Source organism: Thermobia domestica, unplaced genomic scaffold, assembly GCF_964235325.1.
Source record: "Thermobia domestica unplaced genomic scaffold, izTheDome1.hap1.1 HAP1_SCAFFOLD_891, whole genome shotgun sequence".
Lineage (NCBI taxonomy): Eukaryota > Metazoa > Arthropoda > Insecta > Zygentoma > Lepismatidae > Thermobia > Thermobia domestica.
In genome coordinates, this window is record NW_027656601.1 from 49040 (window position 1) to 76938 (window position 27899).

Below are 27899 nucleotides of genomic sequence, written 5' to 3' on the forward strand. Positions count from 1 at the left end.
ACCTTGGTGACCTTTCTGCACCATGAATACCACGTTTCTCGAGCAAAATACATAAGAACGTATATAAATATAAAATTATTTAACATAAAAATACCATAACAGTAAGATAAAGAACAAAAGTTAATAATAGAAAAGAAAGAAATATATAGGTAATTTCACAAGACATTACGTGGGAGATTACAGGCTTTACTTCTTCATTGTTTTTGTACGTAAATGAGAGAATACAGTCAGCACGAATCCTCTACCTTCTACGTCTAGATGTAGGAATTAAAATCTGTTTCATCTTTTTTTACTTACCAATCATACTTTCCTGCACTGCAAAACACGCAAGGCCATCAATATCACACTCCTTATGTTTCCCTATAATAAAGAAAATATTGTCTTGTTTATAAAAAAATTAACCTTACGACATGGACATATATATATATATATATTGTAGTCGTAACAATTTACACCTGGAACGACGGATACGTGGGTACGGTATGACATGAATAAGAGACAGAATACATACAGTGATTCTGAAATAGAGGTGAAACTAAGTACTTTATGACCTTGTGGTTTAACAATTTTCAGTGCATGTACGAAACAATTAAAGGCATTAAACATAAAATATTAATTTATCAGTCTGAGAGCTTAATACCATATTTTCGCGATAAGTTAAATCTGGATGTATTTACTAATACGCATTGGGCTGTATAGTTAGATGCTTCATCAAACGTTTTGGGTTACAGTTATTCCTGTAAAACTCATGTAAAACTAGAAGAGATGATTTGGTCATTTGTCCCATTAAATGTTTCAAAAAGACCTGCGAAAAATGTTTTTTTTTCATAATCCTCACAATTTTGTGATTGATTTTAATAGAGAAATGTGGTTTGCTCTGTTTTACCAGTTTTAAGTTGTAAATACTATAAATGGAAATGAATTATCTTATTCCGAGGTAGAGTACAGTTAATCGTTCTTATCGTGATAGTATATAGTTGAACAAAGAGTTGTAGTCACACACAATAACATTTTAATTACAGTTCATAATCAACATACTCAATAGTTCGTAATTTTTAAACAATGTATAACATACTCAATCATAATTCATATTATTATCAATTTCAGAGTAAGCAAAGTTTAAAGATTTGAGAAGTTTATAGTATTTCATGAGTATTTCAACCATTTTCGGTATTTCATATGCATAGCAGATATATCTTAAATGAGTACTTTTTCTATAGTATGTATGCTTATCTTTTATATTTCCAAATGTTAAGGAGAAGTTCTTAATATTGATGCACTAGCCAATTTATCAGAAATTCTATGCAGTAACTCAGTAATTCTGTTGTTATTAATAGTACAAAATTTCGTATTGAACGATAACTATGATGAACGAAACTACATAATATAAATTCAAACAAGAACCAAGTGGAGTTCCATACCTGATTGCCTTTACTACCATCTGAATTAATTAATTACGTAAATTAATTAATAATTATTTTATAGAATTAAGTTCAGTTGTCAGTAGAAAGAATGTCTGTCCCCTTTGATGACGATAAAAATGTCAAGGGTTTTTAATATTTTTTTTCAAAGAGAAACATATACAACAACGACGTAATAGTCTATAATATCAATACGAATATAATTCGCTTTGGCATTGCTATTCTGAGTTCATAATAAATGCACTAAGACGAATGGATATTATCGTTTACGTGCATTTTTTATCACGAGACCAAATGAGAAACTTATATCAAAACATTATAACATGATAATAGATTTCGTCTAAGTCTTGTTTAGACACTTCCACTCGAAAACACGTCCAGAAAATGAGTAAACGTAAAATATCTCTTTCAAAGGTTAATTGCTACTCAGGTGACTGCAGAAATTACTTTTGTATTCTAAATTTATCATTTCAGAATAACAATACATAACTGTTGAGTTCACTATTTAACATTCTACAGACCACAGTGCAGTTACCATATTTTTAAGGAACGGATTAACTAATCTTTCCTAGGAACTTAACATGAAGAAATGCATATGTTTGATTATTTGATAATATATTTAAATGAATATGTTTGCAAAGCTTACGTCAAATATTCCTACATCTTTTTTAGAATTATAATTTCCAATGATAAATTTGACACCTAAGCCCAGAATTAGCTTAACTAAATAAATCTGAAATAACATAAATACTTACCCAAGTTGTAAAATACATGAGGAATACAATTGCATGACTCTATTCCTCGTTTCAATCCGCATTGTAATCTGCATCCAACAGGACTATAGAAAGGACTTATGTCCAACTTATATTCGCCATGGAATAAGCATTTCCTTTGGCTTATACTAATATCCTTGACTGCCGGGGTACTTTTGATAGCAAATAAGTCTATTGCCATGCTATACAACAGATCGGTGCCCGGAGCTACAAATACATTTTTAGACATTTGAGGAAATTCATCTGGAGATCCAAGGAAAATCTGAAAGATAGAAGTATTTATATTTTTCAGATAGCCGTACGTTTTGTGCGAAAATTATACGTGAAATCTGTGCATAATATTGATCATTCTAAATAACAGAAACATAAAAATTATAGTTTGTCGTAATTAATACCCTATTATCTTTCTTTCATTTTTTTTTAAATATTTTCCCGTTTTTTTACATCGTTTGTGGTTTATTCTATGAAATTACGTTTATATAGTATTATATTAAAACTTCTGTACGTTTTCTTAACATTGTAATAGCGTTCCACTAACATGTAAAACAGTCTCCCCTTACCTCTATAATTCGGAATAATTATTTCTCACGTGTATTTTGAATATTTCCTCCAAAAAGAAAAATGAATTGTCTAATATGAATAATATATATAAATAATTGAAATGTCAAAGTGTATAAAAATGAACGGAGATTCAAATGAAGAGTACTTGGAGATTATTTATTTGTTATTTAGAATATTTTAAAAACATTATTATTTTGCATTATGCACTAGTTTGCATTATGCATTATTTTGTTCGATTGCTTTCTGCCATTCTTCCGGCAAAAGCACAAACCTGTCGATAGAGGAATATGTGGTTTCTAGTCAAAAAAAATGTAACACGATATTTTCACAGTGCTTTTCAAAAACGCCATGCCGGTACTTCTGCTCAAAGTAAAAAATATCATAATTTTCTGTTGCTAATTCTGCACCATACTTTGGATGATCAAAAACTCCCAACCGACTTCTCACAATTCCTTTTTAGTCGTTAACGTTTGGTGTTTCCAGCAAGGTTGAAACATTTTTTTCTCTTGACCAGTTGTGACTAATTAACTAACTAACTAATCTATGGCTTATGGAACCCGGAGGTTCAAAGCCGCGTTCACAAAAGTTCTCCAATGACTTCTATCCTTAGCTAACTCCATCCGGTTTCTTCTTTTGCATTGCAATCTCTGCGAGATCCATCTTAATATTGTCCTCCCATCTGCGCCTAGGTAATCCTAATCGTCATTTTCCGATTGGTCTTCCACTCAAGACTTTGAATGCGTTTCTACTTTCTTCCATTCTAGCTACATGACCCGCCCACCTAAGTCTCCTAGACTTGACGACCCTAACAATGTGGGGTAAACAGTATAAATTATGTAGTTTCTCGTTATGAAGTTTCCGCCATTCCCCATTCCCGTTTCTCTTCGGTCGGAATATTCGTCTCAGGATCTTGCTCTCAAATACTTTCAGTCTATGTTCTTCCCTCAGAGTACGTGACTATCTTTCGGAGCCATGCAAAACAACAGGCATGATTATCGTTTTATATATTTTAAGCTTCAAATTCTTCGACAGAATTCGCGACGACAAGAGATTTTGAATCGAATATTAACACGAATTCAGTGCTTTTATTCGATATTTAATTTCTCCGTGAATATGATTTTCCTGTGTTAATATTGATCCTAGATATTTGAAACTATCCACTTTATCAAAAGTATTATTTCATATTTTAACACATCCATAATTTGCTGTATTCCGGTCCCGACGCACTTCCATGTATTTAGTTTTCTCTGCATTTACTTCTAAACCCATGTCCCTGCAAGCGTTTAATGAGATCTCTGCATTTCTTTCTATTGTTGTCCTATCATCTACTATTAAATTGACATCATCAGCATATGCCATTACCTGGTGAATACCGTTCAAATCTAGGCCCTTGTTGCTATCTTTGACCTTCCTTATTCCAGAACGAAGTTAAATAATAATAGCGACAACGCATCTCCTTGTTTCAGGCCATTTTCGACGTGAAAGGTCAGGGACAAAAATTTTCCTACCCGGACTTCACTTTGAGATTTATTGAAACATATATTAATTAATCTAATTAGCTTTCTTGGTATTCCAAGTTCCGTAAGAACGTTGGATAATGTTTCTCTCCTAACCGAGTCCTACGCCTTTTTAAAATCGATAAATAGTTGATGTACCAGGGTATTGTATTCCCAATTTTTTCGAGTATTTGGCGAATGGCAAATATTTGGTCGATAGTTGATCGATTTCTTCTTATCAGGCACTGATAATCTCCAATAATTTCATCTGCGTATGGGGTCAGTCTTGGTAATAGAATATTTAAAAGATTTTTTTAGGATGTTGACAGCAGAGAAATGCCTCGATATTTATTACAGTCAGTTTTGTCGCCTTTTTTGTGAATTGGAACAATGATTGATTTTTTCCACTTCTCTGGCAATTCTTCCTTGTTCCAGATAAGGAGAAAGAGTTTGTGTATCTTCTTCCACAATTTTTCGCCTCCAGCTGAAATTAATTCAGCCGGAATTTCATCTACACCCGGATATTTGTGTTTCTTTAATTTCTTTTTATAGCGTTTTCTACTTCTATTCGGTTGCGTCCTGGAATATACGGTTCTGCGGAGTGTATCTCTTTTTCTCCACGCACACTAGCTTTCGTTGCGTGTTAAGTAAATCGTCAAAGAAATCTTTCCATCTATTTAAGATGCTATCCGTGTCAGTGAGAACTGTACTGTCAGATTTCTTTAATATATAAGCACGAGGTTGATAGCCTTTCTTAAATTCGTTGATTCCCTTATACATTTTCCGGATGTTTTTGTTACTATTATCTTCAAGTTCCTTAATTTTAGCTTTCAGAAAATCGCGTTTCTTTGTTCTAAAAGTTTTGGAAGTTTCCCGCCTGATATCTGCGAAATTTTGTGTAGTTATTTCATTCGGAGTTTGTAGCCAGCGTAATTTTGCCAGTTTTCTCTTCTCTGTTAGTTTCATGCATTCCTGGCCGAACCATGGTTTGTTCCTACGTATTTCCGCGTGTCCCAATTTTTCTTTTGCTGAAATTTTAATGCTATCTCTAATTTCAATTCAGGTATCCTCAACATCAGTGCACTCCGAATCGTCTAAAGCCGAGAATCTATTCGAAACTTCAATTTGGTATTTCTATCTTACCTGGTTCTCTTCTAATTTGTTTAAATTGAATCTCTCCGTTTTCGGACAATGAATATTACCTTTATTCAACGGTGACAATTTGTTTAAAATTGCTAGGTACACTCGCACTTATTGCCGATACTACAGGTCTGACCAATGTGTCTGTTGCACCACCTCATGATGCTTGATTTCCTTCGAATCACATCAACGCACAGCATACCCTACTGAGCGTCACTGTCGTCTTTGCTAAGACTCTGGTGCTTCTCTTAACCTCGACCACTATCTTTCCACACATTGTTGTTTAATTAATGCACTTTTCAATATTTATTATCAACTGCTTCCAAAATAGCTCCAGTTAGTTATGTTTTAGCAGGGATTCGCAGATAGAAATTCGATTGAGTTAAAATTTTCTGAGTCAGATTACGTGGAACTGAAATACAAAGCTTTTTCCTGTAGCTTACTTTTGCAAATAGTTTAACACTGTTAGATGACGAATGTTTAAGATATTGACAATACTATGACTACTTTATTTCGGTTATGCTCAATTTCTGCCTGAATATGATGTACTTTTTGTGATTGAGCATCCATTGCAATTACCATCTCAGGCTTCAAAAATTTTGCAGAACGAAAGTGACTGAATCATACTTTAAGTGTTGCTTTTGATAACATACCTAACCAATAAAAGTCACAAATTTCTTCATGGCCCTGCTCCGCATTTCCTTATTTATGAAAATAAAATTGGAAAGCGTAGAGTAGTTTTGCGGAAAGATTACTCAGTTTCATGGCGCAGTTCCTTATGTTGTCTATGTTCTTCTGTATAAATAAATAATGTGGAGAATAGTGCTAGGTAAGATTTCAATGCACTGAATTACTGTACTGTGAACTTGTAGGTGATACCTCTTTTTCTCTTGGAAAGATTAGTGACTTGCACACATATAATTGTAAATAAATGGTTACAATGGAAGATTAATGTGTTTATCACTCACACCAGATTTCGTTACATCTTCAAATCCAGAGAATCAATGAATAACAGCTTATAGCAATAAGCGTTTCATTGATGACCAGGTCACTACAGATCAAAAATGAAATTCTAGAATTACTTATACTGTATATGAACATTTGAGCTAGAAATTCACTAAAAGAAAAGTCCTACTAGCAATTATCAAAGCTACCGTGATTAAATGAGTAAAATCTACTCATTGAAATATCAGTGTACCCAATTAACTTAAATAGAGGTTATGATAGCTCACTGGTGCAGCGCTAATTTCTGTTTAGTGGGATCCCTAATTCAATACCCAGCAAGTAATTTTGTGGTGGACATCAAGTCCGTGAGTTTTCTCGGGGTACTCCGGTTTTCTCCCAATTTCTCATTCCATCAATTCTTCCATCATCATTCACCTGCATTAATCATCGCCCCCTTAGCCTAACGGGCTTAATTGTTAAACTGAAAGTTTTTTTTGTTTCATTTCTATCAACTTTCTAAGCACAGTTATTTAAAGAAAACAATACTATGAGATTTGATTAACTCAACTTTGTATCAATTCAAGTTTTATTCGCCGTTGTTAAAAGGAAGCACAAGTATTTGATTATCCTATAATCAAATGTCTAATGACACACTCAAAATCACTTTTAAATATTACTATTGTGTTCTGCGGATGTGTAGTATGATTCTGGAAGTTACCAAAAGTTAAGAATTGACAGTACCTAGATACTGCGGTGAAAATGGAGGAAACTTTATCTTCCATACTCAATTATCCAAGAGTATTTGTTACTACACTATAATAACAAAACTATCTGTTTTATGCAGTGCGTTCTTTTTGCTATGCTTTGGTACCATTTGAAACTCTACGTCATATATTTTCTAAAGGTGTAGCCTAGGAAAGTGCTCGAAATGAATGACTGAAGGTTTGTTGTAGTCAATATTACTTTAACAAGATGATAAATAGTAACATACAGAAACTGGACAAAATGCAATTTAAAAGAAAGCGAATTATAACTCGTTGAATAGTAAGGTTACAGTGGAATTGTTTCTGCATTAGGTTTGTGTATCATGTGACCATACGTTCGAACAATATTCCTTTTCTGCATGGAATGTAGCCTATGTGTATTGCAAGCTTACATTCCACTGTAACATTATATATGTAGAACAGAGATAGATGTACACCTAAGAAGATAAATAAGTGGTAGATGTCTTCGTTTCAATCCATATGTCGAGTATAATAGGCCCACAAAAAATTAGTAGGATCTTGAATACTAAAGTAGAAAGCAAATTTCTGAATACTGCAATGTTTGAACGATGCAGTATATATCTAAAAATAAAGCAATATGTCCACTTTTTGAACGAAGTCGGACAAACGTGAGAAGCATAGCGCAAGGAGAACCGCTTGCAAGGCCGTGACAAGAATCTTCCTCGAACAGCCATTTTAATGTATGTGCGTAGAACGGCAAAGACCAGCGATATATATTACAGGCTCATAGTCTCAAATTGTGAAGGAAAGAAACAGGAAATGAGTTTTTCGGAAAAAGTGCAACTCGTTGGGTGTGGTAGCGCCTTTCAAATGTGAGTAAAGGACGAGGACCAAGCTACTAACTAAAAGACGGGCATACCGCTATTAAAATGTATAAGTCGATGGATTCTTAAAGTTGGTGTAACAAATAGAGCAAAGTTTGTGGTATAATTAAGGTCAGATTTCAACAGAATTTAACAGTGAACAAAGCAGGAATTTATATGGACGCAATCTTAACAATTCTAAATATTGATGATATAATGACGGCTTCTAACTGCTGGAAAATCGTTCATGATGATATGCACACATTCATTACTGCCATATTTTTAGCTAGCAATGACACTTTTCAGAATTACAACACCAATAGCTACAAGACAAATGTTATGCTACGTATAGTGGTACAAGGAGCACAGTAGTGAATGTAAATTGTTGTAACAGTTCACTCCTGTTCACTTGCGTTATGAAATTATATTATACTTTTCAGGAAGCGAGGTTATCCTTCAAGTTAGAATCTATAAGGAGACCTACGAAATGTAAAAGAACAACATCTAAAAGAAAATGCCCTGAAGCCAGGGTTAGAGTTCAAAGTAAAGACAGCCTGAGTTGATACCAGGTATCAGGTTGATAAATAACACTGCACAAAAAGTCAGCTAAGTAGGACGAGGAAGTAAGTGTTGTCAAGTTATTGCAAGAACATCACAACGAATATGGAGACTTGTTTTTGGTACCAGAATGATCTACTAAGTATCATGAACTATGTGGAAGTCAATTTAGTGAGTTAATTTGAAATAGGAATCTAGAAAGTTGCCAAAGCGCGTTAGAGATATTGAGAAAGACATTATTAGTTCAAGGGAAACTGGAACATGCAAGTGATGGGAATAACGTGTCGTAACAAGATAACGGGCTATAGGAAATGCCATCACATGCGATAACACTGAACTTGGAAATAAATGTTCATCGTTTCTTGTATTTCAGAAGCTAGGGAATTTATGTCTAAAAGTATTGGAATAATTTTATTTTTTTGAACAATGAACTGACAATTGAAATTAAGCAACTAGCGGAAAGGTTCGTAAGAAGTATTCAACAACAAAAACGGACGAACAAATTTCCATGATACCATAGAAAACGCGAAACAAATGGAAGATAAACACGAAGAAGGAAACTTAGGAATAGGGAAAAGACTACATAAATTAGGGAGTATTATAGGGTGAAAAAAATATGAATAATGTTAAATTAAAATGGCATCAAAAGGAAGCAGACTTGACAGTGCTGGAACACATATGTCATAATATTCCGACACTGGCTCAGAAATATTTGCCGAGAAGGCAAAGATAAAGATTACAGTCTAATACGTGATAAAATATGTACAGCCTTTAAATAAATAAAAAAATAAATAATAGAATGATGCTACTACTACTGCTACTACTACTACTACTACTACCTTTAATAATAATAGTAATAATAATAATAATAATAATAATAATAATAATAATAATAATAATAATAATAATAATAATAATAAGCAATTCGATGAGAAAAACGTAAGTTATCTGGAACTCAGAGCTTGGACTACTGTAAATATGTTAATAATATTTGCGTTTCCTCTTCCTCTGACCTGAGTACTTGCAAGCAATGCGTAAATAAACATTTTACTCCCTCAATGAAAGCAGAAAGATAATGAAGAAAATATTAGATGAAGCTGATGACACGAAAGGAAAAAGGCTAGTTAGAACTAAATAACCGATTCCAGTTATTATTAGTTTTAATAATTGCTATTTATAATAGCGGCCACTTACTAAGTTTGTGATATATATTGGAAAAATATATTGTGAATTTTTACCATTGTGTAGGGTGATAGACCTCAAAATGCCCCTAAAACTTAACAAAGTACCTGTAATATGAGTGGTAATTATATATAGTGTTTCAAAACAACACAGACAACGTTTGGGCCTCTTCTCGTATTTTCTTGGAATGTTCATGTTCGTCAATGTGATTCCAAACTACATTACTACTGTCCTGTGAGCCAAAGGTGGACATATCTGAAAATAGGATGGTATTCATAATGTTTTGACTTGCCAGTGTATACGTACGTAAAATATACGCTTTCTAAAATAATATAGCTTACCTTTAAGTTTTTTCTTGGGTTAACAACAACATATGCAAATGTGGTATCATGGAAATTCAGGGTTGGTATTTTAAGTTGATCTTCATTCTTCTGTCTTGTTCTAAAAAATGTATGAACACATTTACATCATTAATTTTATATAAAATAGTAAGATTTTCCTTAAGCACTGATCTTTATTACACAACTTCAATTGGATAAAAATGTTTAGTTTATAATTCTTGTGTTTGAAAAAATATCATGATATTGTTGAATGTCTTCTACATACGTTTCAAGGAAAGTAAATCATACTGAAACGAAAACATATCTAAATTCAGCTCGCCAATCGAATGTGCGTTCAAATACACATAACGTATGAAGGTAACATCCAAACTAATGTATGATAGCTAGAACGTTATGAATTTATAGGTGAATAGAAAGGTCTTCCACCAACACTAACAGAAACACAAGTGTTTTCAGGGGTTGACTAGCCGATGCGACTAAGGTAAGAATTCCTGTACTTTTGTCGGTGACAAGATTTGTTTGGGTGGAAACGTCTGGCATCTGGATTGTAACAGATTTACAGTAAGTAGCTACAAAAGAAACAAAGGGTCCAGAAATCTAGGAAGGCGGGCTTTATCTTAATCACCGCTTAGCATCAGCAACAGATCTTAATAACCATTGCATCATCTTAATAACCATTAGTTGTCGGATTTGTTTCTCCCGTTGAAAGAATGCTCGCCCTTGCACCTAACATAACAATGCTTGCACCGTTATGACTACACTTGCAGCACTCGCATTACACGACTTGTTGATGTGCCCGAAGTGTTGGCCTTAGAAATATTCAAGGAGACTGGGAATATACGGAAGGACCTAAGTCAATCATAACCAGCCTTCACGTAGTTCGGAGGGTAGGCAAATTGAACGCAAGAATCAGTGACTGAGTAACTACGAGTTCACCTGTCTTCTTAGTTTTTACACGAGCTACAACAAGTTGGTTAGCCAGTTCATATTTTATTTCCTCGTGGGTGGCGTTTAGCAGGTCCCAACATGATATTACACTGGAAAAACGTTCAGTAAATGACCTACCGACATATTCACTGGTCTAATGGCAGTCTATTTTAGTAACTTTTCTGTTTGCTTCTCGTCGACCATTTCACCAATGAAGTGTCATTCTGTAATTTCTTACTACCTTTAACCTGTCTGGCGTTTTAAGTTAATGAGGAAAGGGGATAAGCCCTCAACAGCACTGAGTCGATTTCCTTTAACATTTGCATTAATATCATCATTATCATTAATTTAGAAGATATCGGACCGCATGCATCACGATACAGTACTTGTGTTTTCCACACTATCTACAATTTGAGAGCTTGTCTTTCTCTAGGCTGATTTCGGCTTTTAACGAGAGGGTGAGTCAGTCCCAAGTTCAAATTTTGCTATTAACAATAAAAAGCTGTTACTTAATATACATTTATAAATGGCAAATGTGTGTGAACTTCACACTGGGTGTGGTGAACTGACACTATTCTCCTGACTATCTCATAAGAACGCTCTCACCGTAGCACCAGCTGGAATCGAAGCGGTCAAGACAAATGAATATACAAAGGAACGATTACCGCCTAAAAAACGCATAGTCGTAAAAAAGAAAGAATGGGAAATAAAAGTAAGAATTGGAAATGAAAGATAGAACCTGTCAAATCAAAAGGATGGACTGCATTATCCCAAGATAGCAAAAGGTTCAGACTCTTTATCTCTTTGGGCTTTTATTACTTGTACCTTGTTCATGTCTTAACATATTTTGTACTTTCTTATATTCTACATACACCTTGACTCCGGATAACACAAATACTGGACGCACACAACAGCGGGCTGGAATAGGTGCACGTAGATCAGAAATGGAGGAAGATATCCACGGACCACGTACTTCCCAAGACACCTACTAAACATCCGCGATACAGTAGCAGGATTCGCGGTCGAAAGAGCCTGCAAGAACATAGTGATAAGGGGTGATATATGAATAAGAAATGAAGCCACCCTCTCATTTTCACCGCCTCAACCGAAAGTAATAGTCCACTTAATTGAGAAAAAGGAAAGTAGTTAGTAACCACTTGAAACTGGGGTTTTAAATTATATCAATTTGATTAAAGGCGAATTTTGTTGGTGTAGAGTGTTTCAATGTTGATATGAAAAGTAGAACATACATTGTATTTTGTTTCATTTAACTTTCAATGAAAGAAATATTTTGAGAGGAAGTGGATTCAAATATTTCTCATAAACCTGATCTCCCTGTGCCAAGAACGAACGTTTCAGCTGCATATATACACTACAAATACATATCTATATATATATATATATATATATATATATATATATATATATATATATATATATGTGTGTGTGTGTGTGTGTGTGTGTGTGTGTGTGTGTTTGTGTATGTGTGTATGTGTGTCGAGAAGTGACGAGGTGATTGCGGACATCCAAGTAATTAAAATGTTCCTATAAACATGGGTCCAATGCCGCTTTGTTTCTGAGTTACAGGAGGTTCAAATGTCTAGTCCCTCCAATCGCTTACTATCTTAAAGTGAATTCAAATGGTTAATATTGCGGGAATAATACAATCAAGTGGAATTATACCAATGCAAATACATTTACACTAACGTAGACAATGAAACTAATCAGTGTTTAAAGTTATTGGGTTCTCAGTGTTGCCAACCTTGTAACAAAATGTTGCGTTTTCAGATAGCACTAGACGTCCACACGTTAGCATATGGTAGCTGACAGCGAAACGTTCCTAAACATTTGGCAGATCCCACTTCGTTTTCGAAAGACAAGACGTTCAAGTGTGAAGTCAAATAATGGTCCACAATAGGAAACAATGGTTCATAGATCAAAACTCTTGCATTAAAATGTTATTGTGTCATTAGAAATGAATGCACGTGAGAATAACTTGCGTATGAAGATTCGAAGTAATTAAATGTTAAAAGCCACAAAGTAATGTTATTGAGTAACAATGTTGCCCACTTCGTGTGGACGCCTAGTACTATTTGAAAACATAACACTTTGTACCAGGTTGGCAACGCTGACAACACAATAACCTCAAGTGTTGATTAGTTTAAATCTCCATGTTAGTGTAAATTTATTTGCACAGGCATAATTACACTTGATTGGATCATTCCTTTAATATTGAACATTTCTATTCAGTTTCCCATAGTAAGCCAATGGAGGGACTCGACATTTGAACACCCTGTGTGTGTCTGTGTGTGTGTGTGTATTGGTGTGTATGTGTTTTCGTTATAAAATCTATTCCAAATATACAACTATATATATTTCTTTCTGAGTGAATATTAAAGAAAATATACAAACAATTGAAATAGAGCTCAGAAAAAGAGGACATATATAGTAAAATATGTTAAGCAAGGAAACCAACCTTCACAAAATATTATTTTCTAATTGAAAAATAGCTGTCGATTATGTAGAAGCAAGGCAAAGTTAAGTTTGTCAATCTTTTTGTTAGAAAAGAAAATCCCTGATTATCTCAGATGATAGATTTCTTTAAATACATGTCTTCTGTCGCCTTCTACATTTACGTTCTTTGGCGCAGTCAATAGCAATTCCATATTATGTTCAACTATGAATTGTACGAGGAACATGCCGAAAGTTTCAAGATACCATAATAGAAATACCGTTGCGTAATGAAACATATCGCGGTTAAGGTAGTATGCCCTCTAGAGCTAAAAGGTATAGCTTCAAGGCTGCAGGTATGTTTGTTTGAAAATTAGACGACTGAAAATGTTGGTTAGTTTGACTCTGTCAGTCGGGAACAATAGAAATCAAGCGACGTGATTTGCATGCAATAAACTTTCGACATTTTAAGTACGATTTAAAGCAAGAACAATGTAATAGTCGTTCACACAAACCTGTCGTTGACTCTGCCCTTTTACTCACAACTATTTTTAATTGGTTTGCTGAATTGCAACGCGGCTAACTAAGCCTGACCGGTATGCCTCACTTTTGGTGCCGTAGTACCATAGTTACGAATGAAATGTCGCAGAATTAGGAAACGTCACACAGAGGGGCCAAGGCGGACAAAATGGAATGTCATGAAAGTGACAATTTGGGCGATAATCTATACGTTTTATATAGTAAATGAACCGAGGAATTCGGTTGTGATAATGATTTTGCAATTAGTAAATTGTATTTAAAACGCAACAATGTTGAATTTGTTGAGTTTAGGTAGGTTTATTGAGAGGTAAAATACAGTTTTGCTTTATGGAAGAAAATAGCTGCATTAACGTGACTGATGTGAATACAGGCAAGCATGTGACAAACAATTGGTTCGCCAAAAAAACTTACATAGGAGGGATATTTTGAGCATAATAGTGTATTTTTCAAGGAATTGCATACATGTCCAAGATTATTAAAAAGCTCCGCTGAACTCCGCTCTAATTAAAAGGTTTTCATAAAACAACTGTAGTAAACTACTTGCTCTGTAAATTGCATCACAATATGTCTTAAAATGTAGCCATGGCACCGTTGAAACCTGGCTGACTGCGTTAAGGAAACTCAGTTCCCGTGGAGCAACATAGTAGGAAGAATAAATAGGTCATACAGCCACACTAAAGATGCGTTCCATAAAATCCTCGGGCCATCAGACCCATACATAACTTTACTGAGCCCCGAACTAAGGAAGAAACATCTTCCTCTAAGTACTTAAGCTACAGGATTATTCATTTAGATTTTCTTTGAAAGACAATTGTCTTTTCAGTTCCTTCTGTAAATTATTTTTAAAGTGTGTTATATATAAAAGAAGAATATATATTTTTTACACCATTGTTAATAGAATGAACAGCCTTTTCCCGACATGAATAAAGCAAGTTGTTTTCTTTTCCACTTTCAAAATATACACAAATCGTTTTTGAAGACAGCGATCTATGTTTTGTAAGTTCAAAGTCACGGACTTATGGATACACTCATATAAATATACAGTTTTTTTGTATTATCATTAAGATATAAAATAACACAATATTGTGTTTAGCACACTTTTTTGTATATGTTATTTCTCTATGTTTTACTTATTCTACAATATTATTCAGAGTCGGGCTTACTCAAATTCTACTTTTTTAGATATTTCCTACTAGCATCATCTATTGTATGCATTACAAGTTCACACAGCACAATTTAATGTTCTGTTTGCGAAGATATCTCACGAAATCTTGAGTGGAGTCAGTCGTAACGTTCCGGAAATTGTTTCATTTTATACACCACTACAACATACAAGGGAGAACACCATCGTGTGTTTCTTCTAACAACATTACACTATTATCGAGAATTTTGTCCGTAAAATGGGTGTTTGGCCCCACTGTGCGTCGCAGCATTAGAAAAGAGTTTGGAAGAGTATCGTCATATTACATATGAGGAAATTCAGTCAACGTTAAAGATGGAGTCAATTCCAGGTCAATTCATAACGACAAAAAACCTTGTTTTTATAAGCATAATAGTCGCTTGGATCCCACACGTGCTTACGTCAAACATATGACCCTGGAACTGAATCATTATGTGCTTACAAAATGTTTCGTAGGTGGAAAGTAAAGATGATTTTAATGTCGTTGCAGATAAAGAAACATCGGTTTACAACTACGATCCCGAAACAAAACAGCAATCGACAGTACAATGTTTTCAAACTGCACCTTCAAAAGTGAAACGAGGACTCAGTGTAGGTAAAAATATTTAGGCATTCTGCAAGAAGCAACTATACAGTTAGATGATCGACGTACACTGACAGCAGAACGGAATGTTACTTATTACTTCAGAGTGTCTTTGAAGCTTGGAAATCTGTTCACCAAAAGTATCCACTGTCTCACTTTCTTGTTTGTCACGACAATGGACCTCTACATAGAACAACTAAAACTTTCGAAGCGGAGTCCGTATTCTAGTGTACCTGGCTTAATCTTCAAATTTAACTCCACTTAACTTAGTCTTCTTCCCAAAACTGAAGACAAATCTTCGAGGAAGGTTCGCGATGGCTCAGTGGTAGAGCGTTCACCTCTGGTGCATGACGTTCGATCCCGGTTCCCACCAAGTGAACTTTGTAGTGGACAAACCCCGTGTGCGTGGGTTTCCTAGGGGTTCTCGCGTTTCCTCCCACTTAATTCATTCCACCATTTCATTCATTTTTCAACATCACCATCTTCTTTAGCCTAGCCGGCATAAACGTAGGAAGTTAAACTTAAATATTTTATTTCATTTCAAATATTCGAGGACTCTTATCAAAGAACAGAAGAGGTTACTATGACCTATAATAACAATATCTAATATTTCAAATATTGATTTAAAAAAAATATTTGCATCGTGGTTTTCAAGAACGCAAAATTTGTTGATACTTGTGGGGATTATTTTGAGAAATTATAGCATTTACTAGCATTAGTTACCCGCTTCGCTGGGTTAAATTAAGAAAACATAGTAATATTTTTCTTTAGCCAGTCACGTTTTACTATTACTAATGCGCTCCTTGAGATTGGCCATTTCCGATGATTGTTATATAGCCCCTTTCCTCCCCATGTTGCGGGCCAGAGCATTGGAAGTGTCATTGTTCATCTCAGCGACTCCGAGAAGTATGAATTCGACACTGATATTGGTCACTTTGAATATATGTATATATATATAAAGGGTAACGGGGTAACTTTAAAATGTCAAATGGGAACATGGATCGAGTAATACCTCGATCGAAAGATCTTGGAAAACTAAGTAACGCTGTACCAAAAGATGTTCCATATTGCGCACCTGTTTCAAAATGGCCGCCATAATATGGTTCGGAAACTCCAGTACCCGTAGTATGAAAACCATGGAAGGTAAATGAATGGAACAAAATTGAAACACGTAAATATCATAGGGCATATCGAACGGTGTGGTCCCTGTGATCCCAGTGACCTCCCTAAAGGGGTCTTGGGGGGTAACTTCAAAATTTCAAATAGTAACATGAGTCGAGTGGTACCTCTTTCGATACATCTTGCAAAATCTAACATATTGCAGGAGAAAACGATTGATGTGAAATGGCAGTGTTCTCAAAAGGCCGCCGAAACATAGGATCCGTGTCAGAGAAAAGGTTTAGTACCCGCAGTATGAATGCGATTGGAGATAAATCAACAAAAGGAAAACTGGAGTAGCTAACTGACGTAAGGCACATCAAGAGGTGTTGTCGGGGTGACTTCAAGGGCCAACTGAAAGGAATCCGGGGCCAACTTGAAAATTTCAAATTTTCGACATGAGACACCGTTTTCAAAATGATCGCAAAGACATGGTGACTGTGTCTAAGAAAACGTCTAGTGCCCATAGTATGAATACGGTTAGACATAAATGAAAATAACGAAAATTAAATAGGAAAACCAAGGAGGCGTTCCAAGGCTCGAGAATAATACAACAGAGATAAAAATATTAGAGTAAAATTGCCATAATGTATAGAGAGAAATACAAGTCCTGCAAAATAATCTCTCCCTGCGCTCTGTATGTGAGTGGGCTGGAAGGTAAAGTGAAAGTTCAAACGAGAACTTTACTTTAATTTGTAAATTAATGCTAACCTTACAAATAGGTATGGTGTGGTTGAAACATTTGTTTGTAAGGATGACGCTGTAGTGACTAAAAAAAGAGAAACTTTTATGCAATGCGTGCTGGTTATTCAGAAAGCATTTTGGGGTTATACGTACACACCGTTTCGTCCCTTAAGCTCACAATATGACATGAATGCTAATAGTTAATCAGAATGTAACTGTGGCCATCCGCGTTAACTTAGTGCACCAATTCTCTATGCATGAAGTCTGGCTTCCAAACAGCATTGGGTAGGTCAAGCGTAGGCCCGAACCGAGGTCCGATCGAACATTGAAATTTTCAGGGAGGTCACTGGGATCACAGGGATTACATCATTCGATATGCCCTATGATATTTACGTATTTCAATTTTGTTCCATTCATTTACCTGCCATGGTTTTCATACTACGGGTACTGGAGTTTCCGACCATATCATGGCGGCCATTTTGAAACTGGTGCACAATATGAAACATCTTTTGGTACAACGTTACTTAGTTTTCCAAGACTTTTCGTACGAGGTATTACTCGACCCTGTTCCCATTTGACATTTCAAAGTTACCCCCCTTACCCCCATTTACGGGGGGTGGAGAGGGGTACTTTTGGAGGAATTGGTTTTCCCCCTTAGCAAGATATAACGTGTACTTCAAAAATTTCTTCTATGTTTTATCATTTTTCAGATATTTCCGTGGATTAATTAAAATGGCCCACCCTGTATATATGGATGTTTCAAAACAACATCGACAACGATTGGGAGATGATTCCTGACACCAAAATAAGACGAAAACTATAGACCAATCTGGGTGCACAAATGCTTCCTTTCGGAGTTATAGACTGCCGAGAACATGAAGAAATGAACTTTAAAGTTCCATAGCTCGAAAACTGTTGGACCTTCCGCAATCGGTTTCAGAACCCTACTCCCGCAACAATTTTTGTACAGACAGTTTAGTTAGGGCATATAATCTGAAGTACTCACTAACTACCTGTATAAATATAACTCTCTATATATACCCTCTAATTTTTGCGAGGCTGAATTTGTATTTAAGTGCCATCAGAAGTATCACTGTTAGTCTCAGCGACCTCAAAAACTATAGATTCGACACTAATATCGATCATTTGCGATCATTTGTAAATGCCTTTCCCCTCCTTTAAGTTATATCGTTAGTGATATGACAAAAATCATCTCATGTTCGAACTTCATTTAGGTTGAAAATTTGATCGAGATCGGTCAGGTAGTTCAAGAGTTATTAGTTTTATTTATTTTTATATATCTCTATCTCTTACCTCCTCCCTAAATTATATCGTCAAAATAAATAGATAAATACCATTCCAGGGCCAAACATTATCTGTGTTGAAAATTTGATCGATATCGGTCAGGTGCTTCAAGAGTGACGTCAAATAGACAGTAACTTTCATTTTTATTTTTTTACATATATATCTCCGCCACCCCTCCCTCTCCCCTGCGCTGCAACATCAAACTTAAATGATAAAAATTATCCCAATCCCGAACGTCATCTATGTTGAGAATTTGATCGACCTCGGTTGGGTAGTTCAAGACGTATTAAGCTTTATGTATTTTTATCACCCGTTAGTCCTCACCCGTCCCCCTCCCCTAAGGTCTACCGTCAAAATGATATGACAAAAATCACCCGAGGTCCGCACTTCATCCATATTGAAAATTTGATTAAGATCAGTCCTACGCTTAAAGAGTGATGAAGTCACAAAGACGGTCACTTTTATTTTTAATCTTTTTATTTATATCTCCTCCTCCCCCTAACGTAGGTTGCACCGTAAAAGTGTCATGAGGAAACCATTTCAGGCCTGAATCTTATCTATGTTGAAAGTTTGATCAAGATAGGCCTGGTGGCTCAAGAATTATTAAGTTTTATTTATTTTTTTATTTATTTCTACCTTCCCCTCCACTGAGCTCTACCGTTAAAGTGATAAGATAAAAACCACCTCAGGTCCGAACCTTTGTATGTTGAAAATGTTATTAAGATCGATAATGTGGATCTGAACCTCATCTATGTTAGAAATTTGGTTCAGATCGGTCGGTGGTTGAAACGATCATAAGACAGTTACTTTTATTTTTATTTTTTGACATATACCTCCCTCCTCTCCATCCTCGTAGCACTGCAAAAGTGAAATGAAGAAAACATCCCAGACCCGAACCTTATCTATGTTAAAAGTTCGATCAAGATCGGTCTTGTGGTTCAAGAGTTATTAAGTTTTATTCATTTTCATATAATTCCCCTCTTCCCCTCCCCTTTCTAAAATCTAGTGTCAGAATGAAAAGAGGGAAAACTTCCTAGGTTTGAATTTCATATATGTTGAAAATTTGATTGAGATCGATCGGGTTGTTCAAGAGATTAAGAGTCACAAACACAGTCATTTTCAATTGTATAATATTGAATATTAAAAATAAATTGCTTTTTAAACGGCACTTAAAATCTTTCGGCATGTCCCTCACGTATAGTCATTTCGTATTAAAACCAATCTCCTATCTTCCTAATTAATGTCTTAAGTTATAAACACTTTAGCGAATCTGTGAGTTAAAGAGGAAGATTTCTATAGACTGTGGTAAACCCAGCTCCGTACCACTTCGTTAAAATTAAGACTCTTTGCCTTGTATTGATACATATTACAAATAAACAAAAATATATTAATTTGCTAAATACAAAATGTATAATGCGAAAAATGTATGTATAGTACTATGTATACTAGGTAAAATATATCACGCAGAAATTTGAGGCAATGAAATTAACAATTTGAAATTGTTTACTACTCGCGGTGACCAATTGGTACGAGTTCAAAAATGTGTGATATAAATAAATTGTCTGCTTTCCTCGTCTTATAGAAATACTTCATCTTTGGAACCAAAACAAAGAAGAAAGTACTTCCATCACCAGAAAAAGATCTGTTTGTCCATTTTTTCTATTTAATATGTACTAAACCATTTGGAAATAAAATTTCAGTATAATATGATGATCTATATACATCAGAATTTGAGTTTTTAGGAAGCTCTGATTACTTATGTTAACTATCTGTGATATATAAAAAACAATAATTTTAGGAATGATCCAACAAATGGATCAAAGGATTCCGATCATGGGAAAGAATTTTACGAATGATCAAAAACGTGCATCAGATTATTGCGATCTTGAGCAAGAATTAGTTTTTTGATTAGGGGCCACAAAAGTTTGGAACGGCTCATAATTCGAGTTTTCATATTCTTTACGGAATACGCACATCACATTGAGTAAATTGTTAGTTTTGGTGTGGTTACACTATATGTAGTTCTCCACATATAAGGCGTACAAGAAAAAGTTTAATTCAATTAAATATATTGATTTTTTTGAATCAGGGCCCACAAAATTTTTGAACGGTTTCTAAATCAAGTTTTCGTATTCTTTTACGGAAGAAGTACATAATACTGAGTAAATTGTTAGTTTTGGTTTGGCTAGACTATATGTAGTTCTCGAGATATAAGACATAGAAGAAAATTTTTCCCCCAAATATATAGGATCTTTTGATCCAAAAATTAATCAATTTATATTATCTTACAATGTCAAATAGACCATAAAATCTAAAAAGAAGTTCCATATCACAATTTGTTAATCCGTAGTGACTATGAGACTACCAACTATTTTTAAATTTATCATGTTGCAAACCTGAGATACCAACCACAGTAGGGAATAATATGTTAAGGATATTTATTGATAATTAAAAAACTAGATTCCATGATATACTAAGTAGATTTTAAATTGTATACATTCTATTAGATATTAAGAGCTCCGCAAACTTACGAAAATATATAATATAACTAGTATTGGTAAGAATAGGGGCATACATGCAGAGAACATTTTTGAGTTTTTTATAATGTATTTGTCGTATAACAAACTACATTTCTAGCGGTAATTCAACACAATTAACTAAACATTATTGTGTTAGACATAATACTTTGGTACCAAATTGTTCAATAAATATGTAATACCTGTATATATCCAGTAATTCAGAGTGTATTGCATAGCATAATCCGTATGGTGTCCGCACGTGAAATTTATCGTAGAGTTTTTGAGTAAAACCATGAAGTATAGGAGACTTCGGATCATTTGAAACCTAATACAAAAGAGTAAATCTGCAGTAATATATGTTATTGCAATATTTTCAAACGCTTAACATTGAACTACTATAATTATAATTCTATAACATTGTAACAGTATCGAAAAGAACTGTATAAGTATTAAAAGTACACCGAAATAATCATCAGTTTTATTAATTTCATTATCAAAACTGTTTCTTCTGTTATATTGAATGTTTTCTTTTTAAAATGCAAAATCTGTTTCCAAATTTTCCTTCTAATATTCCTTCAAATTAGGTATGTTAACTAGGTATGATAACAGGTTTAATATTTTGAGATGATTGAACTTTTTGTTTGCAATGCGGATACAACTCTTGATTTAGACTACTTAATAATACATATTAAGTAAAGTAGGTTAATAATTTTGGCTGTATATGTGAATAACGATAACATTTGCTTCCCTATATACTTACTTGTTTTTGAATGTTACTTAGAGAGACGTTTAGCTTATTGTCGTAATGTCTATATTCTCTTATTTCTTTGAAGTTAGAAACATTCAAGCTGGAGACGACTTCGATAAAATTCACCAGCTCATTCATTTTTCCCGTTGGCACCTTTCCTAGTTTCCTTGCAAATTCAATGAAAAAAAATAGTATCAATAAGTTGAAATACGCCATAAAAGCAAAACACTGTGTAACATATAGTATTAAAGGAAGATTTCGTTTATTGTAAAGGTTATATACGTATAGTAGAACACCATTTTCTCCAATGGGATAAGTATATTAATCGTAAGCAAATAATAGTAACTAGATATTTAGTCTACAATTAATTTTGTTAACTAATTTATAGTAAACAGTTCTCTTCTTTTATCGAAAAAAACACAGCATACGATGACGATTTCCTTAATATATATATACGGTCATTATCAAAGTCTCAGTATACTACCAAATTTTCAGATACTTTACGAAAAGACACGTGTCCATATAAAAAAAAACATTCTTATATAAAAGAAATATCACTGCTCAAATAAAGAAATTAGAACACATGATCCTGTTCCCACTGAGTAATTATATTCAGTTTGCGTTCAATGGCATTCAGAATCTTAGTCTTGATAACAGCTGTATAAATTCCAAGCATTTGTTTGATTAATTTACACAACTTTTGCTAAGCTATGCGACTACAGTGGTTGTCAATAACCTCCCAAACACTTTCAGTATTCGTTAGAATCTATATTCAGACCGTTTTGTCAACTTTCTCTAACAAGAACACGATTGGTTAAGGAAATCTCTTAATTGCGCTCATTATTTAAATGTCTATTAGTAGATATATGAGTCTTATTTGAACTGCAGATAGTATTTTTCTTATTTTGATCTCTTTTTTCTATCATATGTATTAAAATTTAAAAATTAGCGATTGCGAGTAAAAACCATTAAACAAGAATATATATATATATATATATATATATATATATATATTAGGGATGGCCAATTCCGGAATTTTTACTTTCCGGAATCCGGAAAGTAAAATCGGAAAATTCCGGAATTCGGAAAAATTCCGGATTTCGGAAAAAATCCGGAATTCAGAAAAAATCCGGAATTCGGAAAAATTCCGGATTTCGGAAAAAATCCGGAATTCAGAAAAATTCCGGAATTCGGAAAAATTCTGGATTTCCGAAAAAATCCGGAATTCAGAAAAAATCCGGAATTCGGAAAAAATCCGGAATTCTGAAAAATTCCGGAATTCGGAAAAATTCCGGATTTCGGAAAAATCCGGAATTCAGAAAAATCCGGAATTCGGAAAAAATCCGGAATTCAGAAAAAATCCGGAATTCGGAAAAATTCCGGAATTCGGAAAAATTCCGGAATTCGGAAAAATTATTTTTTCTTTTTGTAATCCTAAATATTTTGTTCAAATGCAAACGAACAAATTTCCTTTTTGTAATCCTAAGAATGTATGATGCAAGTTAAGCTGAAACTTACATCCTAAAGTATACACTACTCAATCGTTAATGAGATGTAGTCCAAAAGTACGATGTACTCCTAATATTTAATTTTTGTTTTACTGTAATATTGTCCAGAGGTAAGATATATATCACACTGAGATAAACAACTTGACATAATGAAGATGTTATCATACGTAGTTTTCCAGAAAATCGTGAGAAACGATTTTTTATGAAGTTAAAATATGCGTCGCTTGTTGCCAGTGTGATGCAATTGATAACTTTTATGCTGGAATAGTCTTATTATTATTATTATTATTATTATTATTATTATTATTATTATTATTATTATTATTATTATTATTATTATTATTATTAATCGTTTATGTACTGTAAAAGAAAAATATGAACCTTTAAGTAGTAGATTTTATCTGTTGTTTTTTGATATCTTCTAACAGTAATAACAAATTGCTTGTAAATACGCAATGATTATCAAGGACAATGGCATATTAATGTAAGGACTACTCTGCAGATTAGCAATAAACAATAAACAATAACAGATAAACAATAGTCCCAAAAAAAAGTAACTAACTTGGGCACGTCAGAATGTTCGCGAGAATATAGGGACGCATTGAGACTAGCAAAAAACGTGGTGTTATTATTACTCAAAGGGCCGTACGATGGAGGCATTAACGTTAATGTTAATGGCACCAATGAGCACTTACTTGCTCTAACGGTTAACCTCATTTTTGAGATGATTCTTAGAAGTGGGCGTGTTGGCATGCAGTTGGAATACTAACGATTTGCGTCACTATCTAACACTAACGTAGCACTAGCGACGTTTAAAGTCGAAATTGGAGTCTGACATAAGTGGCTTGTCAACTTCACGGACATTATATTTTCCTTGAATGCGAGAATTTTGCGCCCGGGAAATTTGCGCCCTACCACAAAAATAGGAAAAAATGCGCTCGCAATATATTTGCACTGGGATGTTTGCGCCCTACCCCAAAAAGAGGGGAAAATGCGCCGGCTATATATTTGCACTGGGATGTTAGCGTCCTACAATTCAACTTATTATTGTATTGTGTAAAGTAACTTCCACTCGCACTTGAACTAGGCTTGTCTCTCATCGTCTCAGTGAGTTACTCCATCCGTTATAATATTCCGAACAAATGAAAAAAAATACAATTTTAGTTCACTAAAGGGCAATCCATACAAATACAATTTTTCATTATACTACAAAATTTACAATAAACGTATAAATGACTGATATATAATTATTTATTAATATAATCAAAGAGTATAATTTAATCTACAAAAGGCTGTTTGGCTCTACCCAGATATCTCTGTTCACAATCCTTGCGAGTTGTTTGGCTTTTCAGAACACAAAATATAGAAAAGAAAATGTAAAGTGAATGTAAAATCAGTTCAGTAATATTATCAAGAAAACTATTTACAGTGTGTTTACTTGCTGGAATTACACTTCAAACACACAATTGCGTTCAGTCGTTCTTTCAGGAAAAATGTTCCGGGGGGCACATTTAGTATTCCGGAGGGGGGTTACTGCTGGTACTATTCTATTTATTATTATATTATAGACGTATTATTTTGGTCTCCTCCGAGGGGGCACTCTGAGAGCTCTGGGGAGCCCGTGTTCCCCCAAAATCTACTCTGGAAAAAGCAGTGATTGCGTTGATCCGTTGTGTTCTTTTGGCTTATATTGAAGTTTATTCTCCCCTTATATAGCCACAATGAAAATAAATCACAAATGGCATGGTTGTGAGGGGAGGATTGTTTATGTTGTAATGTCAGCCCCTCCGAGGAAATGCGTAAGCTCCAATAGGTTCTTTTATTTCGCAGGGCTCAAACTTCCCGGTGGAGGTACATCGCAGACGCAATTTTCTCTGTTCTTGAGGTAGGGCACAAATTTCCCAGACGCAAAATTCTCGACACAGTTCGAATGACCTCGGAAGACGATATCTTTTTCAATACTTTTTTAATATTCTTTTACTCGAGATTTCTTCATAGCTTCTTATTAAAATACTTACTAATATATCTTCATTTTATTATCCTAACCAATCAATATGGGTATGTTGTCAGTAAAATATTTAGATTGATCGAGCCTCTGGTGTGTAACCACAGTATTTCATATCATGCCCCCATTAGAAATCTTGGCTAAACGAACCAATATATGTTGCCAATAAAATAGTTTAGAATGATTGAGCCCCTGGTAAATAACCACAGTATTTCGTGACAGACCCCCCCTCCTTCCTATTACCATATTCTAGCTACGTGCCTGGCTCAGCTAATTCTCTACATTCTTTACCAAGCACACATTTTCTAAAGCGGAAAATGCTCTCTAAATACCTAAGCTCATTATTTTCAGCAGATGCACAAACTGGGTAACATGCTATCTACATGAATGTTATATATGTCGATTACTGGAAACCGCTTCTCGCTATCTATTACCATATTTACTATATAATGATTAACGTTAAAACCGGAAATGGTTGATTTGTACCGCTTCCGGTTTGAATATTACATTCATCAGGGAACTCGATTCTTAACTATTGACTCTGTACATCATGGCCAAAATTGATTGGTAATCCATCAGATAGTTCTTGAGACTGTTTGTTTCACTGACGGACAGAATGAATATATGGCTATAGAGTTTTGATAAACTAAATTCGTTAATGAGTGATGATGGAACAAATATAAGAAAGGGAACCAAGAGTACCACCGGGAAAATTTTCGAACACAAAATTAGCCATCGAAAACCCACATGTCCTGGGTTAGAATACCATAGATGAAAACTCTACCACTGAGTCATCAATCACCCGCTTATTAGTTTTGTTAACTATTATATTAATATAAATTAATGAATGCCTGCTTATGTTAATTATTGAACAATTACATTGTATACTTCGTAAAGTCAATTTGTATTTACTGTACATACAGTGAGCGCAGAAAGTGTTCGTACACCTATGCTATTGAAACGAAAATGCCTGCGAAAAAGAAACAGAAAATTTAAGAAGTGTAATAACACACACAATATGAATAATGAAAACTAAGCTTTATGAATATATCAATAAAGAACCACAAAGACAAGTTTAATGGTCAGAAAGTAAATAAATTCCGTAGAAAATATATAGAGTAGACGCAAAAAGTGATCGTACACCTGACGTACGAATACGAAACAAAGATACCACAACTGGGGTTCACTAGTATTCACCTGAGTATACACCTCTGTATAGCATGACGAGTAACAGAATGAGTTTAGTTGTGAATAGGAGTGAAAAAACTGCACGGTGGGCTGTCGAAATGGGAAGCAACCGAACAGAAACAAATGAGGAGACAAGAAAAGTAATTATTAAAGTGCATAAGAAGGGTAAGTCTTTGAGAAAGATAGCAAACCTCAGGGGCAGATCCAGAGGGGGGCGATCGGGGCCATCGCCCCCCCACATGAGGAACTTTCTTATTTTATATATAAATAAACCCATCCATAACAAGTTTGGAGCTCTTAAAAGTAGCAGTATTACTGCCGACCGCCCCTTCCCCAGAAGTCCGTCCTGGATCCGCCCCTGTATAGAGTAGCCACAATCGAGTATTTTCCGCTGTATGTTTGGAGTCGTTGTCTTGCTGAACAATAAATTGTTTTCAAGAACCATCTTCTGCCCACTAGTATGGAGATATTCCTTTAATATGTTAATATACACTTTGTAGATCATCACTCCATCGATAAGGTGGAGACGACCCACTCCTGAGGCACTCATACAACCCCAGACGAGCACGGACCCTCCTCCGTGTCTTACTTTAGAGACGAGATTTTGAGGATTCATCTCTGTATTCACCTTGCGCCATACCATACGCCTCCCATTGGACTCGATAAAATTAAATTTATTTTCGTCCGAAAATATGACCCTATTCCAGAAAGAAGCCTGATCCCTTATCTTTATACTCTTTTTCAAACTTTAGTCTCTTTATACGATTTGTCTTGTTCACCCAGAACATTTTCCTGGCTATCCGACCATGATACCCTGCAAATATTCCGCACTGTACTGGCTGATACTTTAACACCGCGTGTTTCCAGATCCGTTGCCAATTGCACAGCACTACTTTTTGGAACCTTTTTTCTTTCCCTAATAATGTAACGTTTAACTTGTTCACTCAACACTCTTGGTCTTCGAGTTCTTTTTTTATTATTTTTTTTATGGTTTCGCACAGTGATAGAAACATTATACATCGCAATTATTGTTTGTACTGTTGAACAAGGCCTGTCTGCAAGGTTTGCCAGGGGCGGATCCAGGACGGACTTCTGGGG

At 34.7% G+C, this 27899-nt stretch overlaps 1 protein-coding gene across 2 annotated transcripts in view; it reads right to left on the minus strand.

Moving 5' to 3' along the window:
• The window catches only part of LOC145677456 (uncharacterized), a gene marked incomplete at both ends in the record, with an annotated part of 66522 nt that extends 44257 nt beyond the window's left edge, over positions 1–22265 (minus strand). For both annotated transcript variants that reach the window (XM_081747930.1, XM_081747929.1), the window contains 5 exon segments: positions 298–360; positions 2177–2456; positions 10006–10105; positions 21553–21677; positions 22113–22265. In XM_081747930.1, the coding sequence (XP_081604056.1) occupies positions 298–360; positions 2177–2456; positions 10006–10105; positions 21553–21677; positions 22113–22265 (721 nt within the window).
• Between the last annotated feature and the right edge of the window lie 5634 nt (positions 22266–27899).